This window comes from Physeter macrocephalus, chromosome 12 (genome assembly GCF_002837175.3).
Source record: "Physeter macrocephalus isolate SW-GA chromosome 12, ASM283717v5, whole genome shotgun sequence".
Lineage (NCBI taxonomy): Eukaryota > Metazoa > Chordata > Mammalia > Artiodactyla > Physeteridae > Physeter > Physeter macrocephalus.
In genome coordinates, this window is record NC_041225.1 from 12,021,965 (window position 1) to 12,034,038 (window position 12,074).

General features: G+C 48.4%; 1 protein-coding gene across 8 annotated transcripts in view; it reads left to right on the forward strand.

The window, feature by feature from the left end:
- The first annotated feature begins 2,357 nt into the window (after positions 1-2,357).
- RPIA (ribose 5-phosphate isomerase A) overlaps positions 2,358-12,074 on the forward strand; it is a 115,924-nt gene continuing 106,207 nt past the window's right edge. For all 8 annotated transcript variants that reach the window (XM_028497089.1, XM_055088871.1, XM_055088872.1 and 5 more), the window contains exons 1-3: positions 2,358-2,658; positions 8,500-8,560; positions 10,944-10,999. In XM_028497089.1, the coding sequence (XP_028352890.1) occupies positions 2,386-2,658; positions 8,500-8,560; positions 10,944-10,999 (390 nt within the window). In that variant the 5' untranslated portion in view covers positions 2,358-2,385. The remainder of the gene's footprint in view (positions 2,659-8,499; positions 8,561-10,943; positions 11,000-12,074) is intronic.

Below are 12,074 nucleotides of genomic sequence, written 5' to 3' on the forward strand. Positions count from 1 at the left end.
GTATTTTTCTTTTTTCATGCATCTTAGCCAGAACTTTGCGCTAATTTCCAAATTCTGCCTAAAACGTAGGATTCAAGTATCACCTCAAATAACTTTTCCTCCTGCAGGTCAAGGTGGAGGTGGTTGAACTATTGGTGGGCGATTGTAGTGGGATCAGTAGTGAGGCTGTCAAGCAGAAAGAGCTTTATTTGGGGTCTTAAGAATTGCAATTCGGGAGACACAGATTCAGGTAAAACTCAAGAGTGTTCTGGGGAAGAGAAGGAGCCAGGAGCTTATACGGACAAAACCACAAGGTTATTAGAGTTGTCTAGCAAGAATCGTAATTGACTCTGAATGAAGGTAAGAAAATATTTGTCCGGAAAGAATAGGCTGTCACGAGTTATTTTAGGGTAAGGGTCCCAATAAGTAGATAGGCTGTCTGGAGTTATTTTAGGGTAAGGGTCTGATAAGTATCCTGAGCTTCTGGCAGATGTTCTGAATGCCTGCTTTAAGACAGAAAGTGGTCAGCCTAGATGTGTATAAATCACACTTCCCCAACGGCCTCCTGACTCCATTTTAGAGAACTGTATTACCGACTCCATTTTTATCTTCCTTTCAGAAGGTCCAGGGGCTGACAGCCTCAGGGGTCATGGCAAAGAGAATCCAGGTGACCAGGGCGATAACACAACTTTTACCGGTGCCTTGCACACAGAAGAGAGAGAAGACCTGAAGTGACTTTGAAGGAGATGAATTCATGGCAGACAGAATGGATTCCACCAACATGGAGGAGTAGCACAAAGGCTAGTGCTTTTTTTTTTTTTTTTTTTAAGGCTAGTGCTTTTTAAAGACCTCTAAGTAGTTTATCTTACCGACTCCATTTTTATCTTCCTTTCAGAAGGTCCAGGGGCTGACAGCCTCAGGGGTCATGGCAAAGAGAATCCAGGTGACCAGGGCGATAACACAACTTTTACCGGTGCCTTGCACACAGAAGAGAGAGAAGACCTGAAGTGACTTTGAAGGAGATGAATTCATGGCAGACAGAATGGATTCCACCAACATGGAGGAGTAGCACAAAGGCTAGTGCTTTTTAAAGACCTCTAAGTAGTTTATATGGCTGGTGTTAGCAACAGCTTTCTCATCTGTAAAATGGGGACAATAAGAATTCTCTGACCCTCCCTATTCCCTCTGTAAACAAACGAACAAAAGGACAAAGAGTCTCACTCGTCATCCAGTTACACGAAGGGCTAAGTCCCAATCCTGCAGTTGCCCCAGCAACAGTGCACCCTGAGGGGAATTCAGGATGAAGAAAAACAGTATGAAGCATTTTGTGTTTTGGATACATGGCCCCTAGATAGTTAAGATGCATATCTAAGGAAGAATTTCAGTGACCCTAGATTCTTGGATCTTCCCATATTTGGGAAAGCACTAAAATCATTAACTTGAGATATAGTCAATATATATATTTTTAATGATTAGCAGTCATCTTTTACCAAGATGTATGCTTAACTACATTTCCTAGATCAAAAATTCATAGGTATACATATACATATATATGTATGCATATGTATATATATACTGGCCCCTCCCCTATCTCTTCGTAATAGTTCCACATAGCTGAGAGGTTATCTCCCAGGCTACAGTCCCTAGTAAGGTCCCAGAATAAAACTTTAAGTCACTGCTCTTACATCGTGCGTTTTTTTCGTCCACACCTACAGCAAGACACTTTACAGGTAGAGAAGAAAAGAGAAAGCTGTTAGGTTCAGTGAAAGCCCTTTTAAGTCAACAAGTATTGAAGGGTTTCTGCAGGTCACACGTATGTTCCCAGCCAGGCTCCATCTGGAGGGAAACCGTGCCATCCAACGCTGCCCAGTGCAGAACAACATCTAAGGCTGGGCGTTCTAATTTGTAGCCTTGGGCCTGCGGTGGGGGACGGGGGGGTGGTGGCTAAAGATGGACTAAAGTGGGAGCCGGAGCCCCCAGGTGCGTTTTCCTGTGGCGTCAGTCTAGAGAAGTCACTCCCAAAAGGACATCTCCGGAACAGCGACTGCCCTCAGGCCTCGTCCACCGCCACGTTCTTTCTTCTAGAAAAAACAACAGGGTCAGATCTAACACTCCCTTCTCAGATGCTGGGGCAAAGAGAAAAATCTCCAGGGTTGACCCCACCGGGGCTATTTGGACGGTACAAGCTTTTGCGCCAATGCCTGTCGCCGAGATTTGCGAACCCGGTCGCGGAGCATTGTGGGGCTGGTAGTCCGGGCTGGGGCACGGCTTCAGGCCAATGAAGCCATAGAACTACATTTCCCAGAAAGCCCCGCGCCGAAGCGGAAGCGGACCTAGTACGTCACTACCAGACTTCCGGCAGAGCCGGGGGCGGGACTGTGGCGGAGGCTGGAGAGGGGCCGCGGGATGCAGCGACCCGGGCCCTTCAGCACCCTCTACGGGCGGGTCCTAGCCCCGCTGCCCGGGCGGGCCGGGGGCGCGGCCTCTGGCGGAGGCGGGAACAGCTGGGGCGTTACGGGTTCCCACGTGCAGTTGCCGGGACGCGCGCAGTTCGGCGCTGGCAGCGCAAGTACAGCTGGCGGGGACGCTAACAGCGTCTGCCCGGCCCCCTCCACGATGTCCAAGGCCGAGGAGGCCAAGAAGCTGGCGGGCCGCGCGGCCGTGGAGAACCACGTGAGGGTGAGCAGCTCAGGACGTGGGGCGCCCGTGCTCGGCCTGATGGGCTCGCGCTCTGGGCACTGTCGGGTGCGCCTAGTTCCTGGCAGGGAGGGGGGGCTGCGTGAGAGGGGAGGAGGTACGCATTTTACCCGCCTTGAGACCTGCTCCTTCAAGGCCTTTTAGATGTGGAATCGGTTGGGGTCGCGTCCCCTAAAGTTGTGCTGTCTAAAGACTGCTTGTCAGGCCAGCTGAGTTTGCGAAGTGGAGCCTGGTGGTGTGCGTATGATGTTTGGAGTGGGGTGAGTAGGGACTTAGCGTGTGGCTTCCTTTTCAACAAATAAGAGACCGGGACTGCGAGAGGTCTTCACTCGCTTCACTGCCCTGGGAAGTCGATGGGGAGCTGATTTTAAAAGTGTTTTGAAATTTTACTCCAAGAAAGTGCTTAGCTGGGCGCGCACCCGCGCCTGAGGGTACTCGCAGGAGGGAAGAGGAGACTGAGCCAAAGGAGAAACCCAGGCTTTAAACCTCCTCCTTTTGACAGGGCTCGGGTGGACACTTGAAGTCTGGAGGACCCTCTTCTTTAAGGTCGGGATGTGGAGGTGTTTAGCTCTTACTTGGCGAGGTCGTGGCCCTACTTGTTTGCTGTGTTGCGGGTGTGGTCCTCTTGGGTGGAGTCTTTTAACCCGAGCGCACTTGCTGTCAGTTATCTTAATTGTAATACCGGCAGCCAAGTGGAGTATCTCTGCCCTTAGGTGGAGTTTCCTTGACTTTATTGGCTTTTAGTCTTTCTTTTCTGCTTCCTGGAAAGTGGTATCAGATTCCATTTTCTTTAGTGATGGTTCTTTATACTTTACATTTGGTAATGCTTTCGTGTACAAAGTTATTTTGCCTAGATAGATGTTTGATCCTCCCACCGCCTGGCTAAGTGGGAGGGGCGAGTGTGGTAACCTTTGGCTCAGCGTGTTCTGTAGGAGGAATGACCAAGGATCCTCCAGGACCCAAACCGAGTGACTTCCGTTCCAGTGCCCTTCCACCAGTTACACAGCTGCTCTGTTCTGGTTTAAGAGTGTGGTTAGCAATAGGATTTTCTATGGGGATTCACAGAGATAATGTAAAATGTGTAATCTGGCTCTCCTTTTGGGATACACGTGCCTCAGCTGCAAAATTGGGGCGGTAAGCTGAAATTTCAAAATGCCTGGATAAAGTGAATCGTAATGGGTCAATGTAATGGATAAATGAGAGCTATACAATTAGAAAAGACCCATATATTAGATTTCCTATTAACCTATTTACATTACTGTTTGGTGGCTTGCATCTCCCTGACCATTGTTTTAGTATTATGTATTTGGTTAAATTAAAATTTGCAAGCTCCCACCTTAGGCCAGAGCCGCAAAACACTGGATTCTGGCCACATTATTGCACGAAGTTACCAGGCAATCCTGGGGAGATCTTCACAGGCCTTTTGGGGGCACTCACCCCAATCTGTTACACCCACTTTCCTTTGCAAACTTCTTTTCTGAGGTGCCAACACTACTTGAATTCTGTATTTTCTGCTTTGTAACTTTGATTCATTCATTGCAGGTATTTGTTGAGTGCCTGCTATGTGTAGGTAGTTGGTGTGGTGGTCAGAAATGTGGCCTAAGGGAGGAGAGGCTGGTCCTGGATACTTTGCAGACAAGATAACTTAATTCAGAGCCACAGGTTTATTGAGCATAAACTTAATTCAGAGCCACAGGTTTATTGAGCATAAACTTAATTCAGAGCCACAGGTTTATTGAGCATAAACTTAATTCAGAGCCACAGGTTTATTGAGCATAAACTTAATTCAGAGCCACAGGTTTATTGAGCACAGTCCCGTACCTCATTGCCAAGGCTTAGCTGCTCTCTCCAGGGGGTATCCTTTTTTCCACCTAAGGCCAAGTTTTCCTTTAGCACTCTGTGTCTTGAAATTGTTTACGTGTTACACAACTCAGGTTTGGCTGCTCACCCCTCAAAAGACAAGTGTTGCTTGGAAAGAAAAGGTTACTTTATTCTGGAGGCCGGCAACCTGGGGAGAAGGCAGACTCCAAGAATCAACTCCAGGGGAGAAAGGGGAAGTTAATCATTTGGGGAGGGGGTGTTCAGAGTCTTATCTTCCACTGAGTGCAGACTTTCTTCTGATTGGTTGATGGTGAGGTAACTGGGTGATGGTTGGCCTGAAGTCTTGGGCCCAGCCTGAATATACCATCTTCCACCTGGGTGGGGCCTTAGTTCCTGTAGAAGAACTCAGAGTTGTATTGTTTTGTATATTCCTTGAGAAGGAACCAGGACCTTGCCTCTCGCAGCACCATTGTTTCTTGACTGCTCCTCCCTTGTCTCTGCAGTCCCTTCCTTCCCTGATTAGCAACTGTCTGAATCTGCCCTTTGGAACTCAGGGGAGGTCAAGGAGGCTGAAGGAAGCCTATTTCCTACAAACAAGAAACGAAGGACACGGAAAGGATTTGTACAGGAGGACCCCATAGGGGCCTGCTCCGTTTCATACTCACTTGTGTAAGTTTATCAAGCTAGGTTGTGTGCGAGGTCCTGTTGGTTCCACCTTTGGAATGTTCTTAGAACTGACCCTTCCTGTTGACCTGCCAACTTTCCCGGTTTAGGCTCTCCTCATGGCCAGAAGATTGCAGTTGCCCTTATCTTGTCCCCTCTGTCGACCACCCAAGTGGTGCATTATCATCTTCTGAAGCTTTAATCTACTCTTGTCACCGTGCCCCTCAGGTGGCCTCATCCTAACTTCTATACGACACATCAGGAGCATCTATGGTAAACCAGTACTGAGGCAGGTGGAGGGGATACACAGATAAGAGGCTCTGGTTCTTGTCCTTAAGCCCACAGTCTTGTTTCCTTCTCTGCTCCCTTCTCTCCCATGTACCAGCACATTGGAAAGGACAGACTACTGGCATAGAGTGTGTGTTTTAATATCACAACGCTTGACCAAGAGTACTTTTTCTTGTCCGCTGCTTTTGCCTATTAAAATCATATATGTCCTTCAGGGTTTGGTTCAAAGGCCATTCTTCCTTTCAGTTTTTCCCTTAGCCTTGTAGGGGAAGCAGTTCTCCCCTTTAATTCTGTAGCACTCCATACCTCTTAGGTGCCTTATGCCTCTTAGGTGTCTTTGTGGTCTAGTTATGTGTATGTGTGTCTCCCAGTTCCCTGAAGGATAAGCTTCTGGAGGGTAGTTAACCTTATTTTCATTCGGCGTTGGTCACAGTGGGGCCCTCCCAGTAAATGCTTGATGAATTGTGTGGAGTGTGGACACAACTATGGAGGCTGTGGGGTGAATCTCCCTAGCCCGTTGGTGTCCCTAGTCCACTGGTGACTACTTGCGTTTCTGGGTGGGTGGACACCTTGGCGCGTTCTCAGCTGAAGCCTTTGGGTAGCCACCCGGGACTCAGAAGTGCCTCTTTCGGGATGGGTCACCATGCAGGGCCATGCTCCCCTGAAGGTCCCTAGCCTCCTTTGTTCTCTTCGGAGCCTGGGCTTAGCTTTTTGGCTGGCTTAGCTTGAAGAAGTTGGTGGGCAGTGGTTGTAGTTGGTCAACAGAAGAGGTTACCCTACTGGACAAGGTGACCCAAGTTGTGTTGCACGTATGACCTGTTGTCAAGTATTGCCATTAGGAGGAGCCTGCTCCTCCAGCAGAGCCAGCCTGGCAGCCTCCTTCTGTTGGGCCACGTCTGTTTGGCTTTGGCTGGTACACTGACTCTTGGCCAGTCATTTGATGGCAAGGTAGCAGGGCCACAGGGTTGAAGAGCTTTGGGCCTGGCAGGCCTGTGCAGTTCCTGGCCTCTTCCAAAAGCCAAGGGCGGAGCCTTGCACAGAGCTTGTGTGACTCACCCAAGTTCATCTGTGTGCCACCCGCCTGCTGGGTGACATGAGTATATGGCAGAGTATGGTAATGAGGAATCTGACAGTTGAGTTACTGTATAGCTAGAGCTCACAGCTTCCGGGTGGGTGTGAAGGTCAGGTTGAGCCTACCTAGTCAAGACATTTCCTCGTTACTTGAAGGTTTGTACATTTTCTGATGTTCAGCTATTTTGTGTTGTGATGTAGCATCTACTCGCCTTGAAGACCTTGCTATTGAGGCTTGCCCAAGTAGCTAAATGGCTATTGGATGCATTGCCTTCTTGAGGGCATCATCACAGGTGAAATCCTGACCTAGCACAAGCTCTGTTTTAAGGCCCCTTGGTGTTATTTGGTGACTTTAAAACTTTGAGCAAAGGCACACACCCCTATAGGATCAGATACTGCCTGCAGATTCCAGCATTTCATTGAAAGTATGTCTAATAATCTCTTGCTCATTTCTAAGTCTTAAATTTTTCCTTAGGGTGTTGAATTCATCTCTAAAGTGGGGCTAAGGGCCTTGAGATCACAAGGGGTTGTTGTGAGATTTGATTTATATTAACATTTATGAATCTTGGTAGGTGCTTAACAGATGATATTAAGCTTTGGCTTGTAGCTGTTTTGCCCTAAACAGGCAGGAGATTACTCCCAGGAAGTTGCTTAGGAGCCAAGCTTGACATTAGTTCCTGACTGTTTGTACTCTGACCTTGTTTTGCTGTTTGTGGTCTAACTGACCTTGGCTGGGCCCCTACTCTGCCCCTGGTCTTCTCTGAGGTACCTTCCCCCTTTTCTTAAGATGATAGGCTCAGTAGTATGATGCCTGTTTCTTCTCCGTTGTACTCAAGGACTGGCTTCCTATATGGCAGAGGAAGACTGTTTCTCATGTTCCCACCTAAGCCTTCACCCTCTCCCCATTTTCTCTGAAGCAGGCTTGTGCAAAATGAGGACCCCTTGGGATCAGTCGGACAGAGTTGATGTGATTTGCTATTCAAGGTTGCTTCAGACTCTCTTCTGTTGACTTTGGTTGGAGCTCTGGATGGTAGGCTTGATGTGTTTCTGAGGTTCGCTGTGATGCCACCAACTTGATGGGGACTGTGGTCAGTCCCTTCTTTTAGATGTTAAACTTGTGTGAAAAGTCGCTGAAGCCAGAAACCGCTGTTTTCTGCTCTTAACATTCAGCTAGGTAGGCTCTGTTTTTCTCCTAGGGTCTTTCCTTTCTGATCGTGCTCCTGGGGACGGCCAAAAATGGTTCAGCGTTCATCTGCAGGCCATTTCTGTGAGGCTGACTTACGTTGCTCTACGTTGTAAATAAGCCAAATCTTTTGTGTTGATAGGAGGTAGGGAGTGTTAAAAATGAGACAACAGACCCAAAATGGAGTCGCTTATGCCAGGCCCCGCATCACCAAACAATACCTAATTCCACTTTTGGCTCTCCTGGAAATGGAATCTTAGCATGGACTCTTAGCTCAGTCAATCAGGAATCACCTGATCAGCACTACTGAGGTCATCTGCCTGGTAGACCCCTGCCGTCCCCTAAAGGGAAGTAACCTTACAATAACCAGCTTGCTTTTTTGCGCAGTGTAACTTCCTTGTCCCCGCTTGCTTCTTGCTATAAAAGTCTTAATTTTGTACAGCTCCTCAGAGCTCCCTTCTGCCTGCTAGACTGCGTGCTGCCCAATTCAAATTGATTTTTGCTGAAATAAATGCTTAAAATTTTTAATAGGCTTCAGTTTATCTTTTCACAGGAGGAAATGGTGATGTCATTGTCAGGGATGAAAGGAGGGGGGCTCTGCTGATAAATTGCCACTGGGCACCAGGACAAAGTACAGCTTTGAGGTTCAGTGATTATGTTTCTGTGCGCATAGTACCTTGCACCCAAGTTGGTGAATTGCTGTTCCTAATAATTTTATAGCTCTAGGAAGTAGGCTGGAGAAGGGAGTAAAACATGGTATTAATAAGTTTTGGATTTCCCTCCTCCTTTTTTTGCAGAATAACCAAGTGCTGGGAATTGGGAGTGGTTCTACAATTGTCCACGCTGTGCAGCGAATAGGTATGTTTTCAGGCTGACTCCTGGATGTTTGCGTGGGGTGAGGGGGATGGGGACACAGCGGAGAGGGAGGAAGCAGGGCACAGCTTGGCACCAGCATTGTGGAGCCTATGGTCAGGTGAGTGTTTCTGCTTTTCTCTGAGTGGGATTCTTGGGCCTCTTGGGCAACCCACATCTGGGGTTGCCCTGGCTTTGTTTACTCTGCCGAGCTGGGTGAGGAGCTGACTTAGGGTGAGGTGTCCACAGAATCTTAATTATCATCAGTGGTGTGTGTGTGTGTGTGGCCTCACGGATCCTGAGGCAGGCAGACCCTCTAAAGCCTGCGGTTTCTCAAGCAAACAAATGGAGGTCGGCCAGGCCAGCGCAGGCTCGGCCTGTCCGTGACCCTGCAGTTGGTGGCTGGCTCTGCAGATGCTGACTTCATTCTGATTTGGGTGTCTCTGGGCTCGGGAAAGGCTCAAGAATTATCAACCCCGGTGGCTGCTGGACAGGTTTGACCGCCCTGCTCTTGTTTGTGAGGACAGAGCCCAGAGGAGAGGCCTGCCTGAATGTGTATCTCCTCTGGTAGGTGCCAAGGGGCTGGGCTCAGGGGACAAAGCCCAGGAACGCTTTGTCTTTAAGGAATGATTGTGGTGCGGGTGTGATGGCTTCTGAAAGCCTCAGTGTTGCACACCTTTCTGCCTCAGCACTGAGTATGTGAAGGATTTTAGGGCACAGGGGTTACTGTGGATTTCATGATAGTGGCATCTGAATCTCCCAAGGTGTACACCCAGTGATTAAGGAGACTTGACTTTTTTTTTTTTTTTTGCGGTACGCGGGCCTCCCACCGTTGTGGCCCCTCCCGTCGCGGAGCACAGGCTCCGGACGCGCAGGCTCAGCGGCCATGGCTCACGGGCCCAGCCGCTCCGCGGCACGTGGGATCCTCCCGGACCGGGGCACAAGCCCGTGTCCCCTGCATCGGCAGGCGGACGCGCAACCACTGCGCCACCAGGGAAGCCCGAGACTTGACATTTTTAATAAGACAGTTTTTCCCTGTTGACTGAAAAAAAATGCAGAACCTCAAAGTTGAGAATTATGGTGTGTGTGTGTGTGTGTGTGTGTGTGTGTGAGTGTGTTTTGGCCATGCTGTGTTGCACGTGGGATTTTAGTTCCCCGACCAGGGATCAAACCTGCACCCCCTGCAGTGGAAGCATGTAGTCCTAAACCATTGGACCGCCAGAGAATTCCCCAAGAATTATGTTTTATTTGGGGGAGTTACTGAGGACTTAAGCCTGGGGTACAGCCTCCCAGATAGCTCTGAGGGACTGTTGAGGAGCCAGGATATATAGAAGTTTTTGCAAAAAAACCTCGAGCATTCAAACATCAAAAGATTACAGTTAATTAAAGAAAAACGAGACATCTCAAGTTAATGAAAGTAGTGCTTTCCTATGTATGGGAAGATGCAAGGGTCTGGGCTCAATGAAATTATTCCTTTGATGTGCACCTTCATCTAGAGCCAGTATCCTGTTTTTTTCCGTCCTGAATTCTCTCCGGGGTGCACCGCCTGGGGGCAGCTGCAGTGGCTGAGGGCTTGATGGCTGCAACATCCTTTGTTTACTGAAATGACAGGAGACGTTCTTTGTCTGCATCCCTTAAGACTTTCCTTTTTGTTTTTTGTTTTCTGGTTTTTTTTTTGGCCACACCATGGGCATGTGGGATCTTAGTTCCCCGACCAGGGATTGAACCCGAGCCCCCGTAGTGAAAGCGCCGAGTCCTAACCACTGGACCACCCAGGAATTCCCAAGACTTTTCTTTTTGTTTAAATCAAGTTTTCCCAAAAGGTACAAATCCAAAGTGAATAAATAAACCCTCTTTAACCACCCCCTGGGGTCTATAAATGATTATATTTTTTTACTAACTGTAAAAGTCAAACCTAGCTTTTCTCTGTAAAAGCCTATACAGGGAAGTAGTTAAGACTGGCGCTAGACTGCCTGGGATCAGATCCCAGTTCCGCCGTTTGTTAACTGTGTACCAGTTACTTTGCCTCTCTGTGCCTCGGTTTCCTCATCTGTAAAGTGGGGATAGCAGTTGTAAGTTATCTTTGGGTTACTGGATTAAAAGAGTTCATGTGTACAAAATTCTTTGACTACTGCCACACACATACTAGCAAACCCTGATGTTGCTCTGTCTGTGGTTAATACTTACCTCCTTAGGCTTTTTTGTCCCTGTCTAGTGACATGTGAAGGCTGTTGACCAACTTTTCAGCAAGGGTGGGGACATAGAATGAAAGGGACATTTCAGTGGGGGGAGGGGTTGGACCTTTTCTGTTGGATTTGAGCAAATGTGAGTACAAGGAGAGTAAGGTGAGGAGAGAGAAAAACCACCAATGCGGCTTTTGTCTCCACAGCTGAAAGAGTGAAACAAGAGAATCTGAACCTCGTCTGTATTCCCACTTCCTTCCAGGTATGTCCTGCTTTCCATTCTGCATCTTGGCAGTTGCCGCTGAATCTTCTGGGTTCCTGAGGATATCGGGGTGTGGCTCTGGGTTGTGTACCAGGGTTGTTCTGGGTGAGAGAGCCGGGAGCAGGAGAGCAGTTGATTGACTGGAGATTGCTCCTCGGAAGCATGGTTTTAGACGTGACTATTTTAGTGTATCTTGTATTAGGCACCATGGAGTATGTAGAGATAACCACATGGTCTCCATCCTCAAGGAATATTATCTCCATTTATAGATGAAAAAACTGAGGCTGAAGGGCGTTAAGTGATGCGTTAGAAACGCAAGTACAGTAGTTTGAGTCCATGTCTAATGCTGTTTCACCATAAAATAGTAGGGGCTGGTGAAGGAAAGCACTGGAGCCTGTTAAATACAGGGAGAGATAAGGGAATAGTAGACTTCAGGAAAGGAGAGAAGAGAGGTGCCTGGATAGAGCCCCATGCCTCACCTGGCTGTTGTGGGGAGGGTATGTGTGTCGTCTCTCATTGGCTTTGTTGCGGGGATCCTGTGAATTGGGGTTAAAGGTTGGCATTGCTGGTGATTTGTGCTCCTGTGATGTTGTGGACATGGTTTCGGACAGCTAGGTCTTAAGAAACTCTCGGTCCCGGAGGCAGGATGTGTCAGGTGTGTGCCCCAACCTGTCAGAGTAGGGGGTGGAGGAGGGTCTCCTGGTAGAGGCAGGATAGGAAGTTAGGGCAGTGCACGCCGTCAGAGCTGTTTTGAAGTTAAATCTCTTGGAGGCTCTGACAAGCTGGCCGGACGCCCAGGGAACTGAAGACAATACCGTAATTCCTGCTTCAGGCTAGAAAAGGAGCGGTTTTACCTGGACATTCTTGCTTTTGAAATCCTGATGTTCTGAGGAGATGCTCTTGAAGTCAGAGGGGTTGTGATGGGTTGCCTTGCTCTTGAAAAAGCTAAGTGTCTGATTTTTCCAAGTGACTTGATCATCTAGTTTTTTTTTTTTTTTTTTTTGCGGTACGCGGGCCTCTCACTGCTGTGGCCTCTCCCGTTGCGGAGCACAGGCTCCGGGCGCGCAGGCTCAGC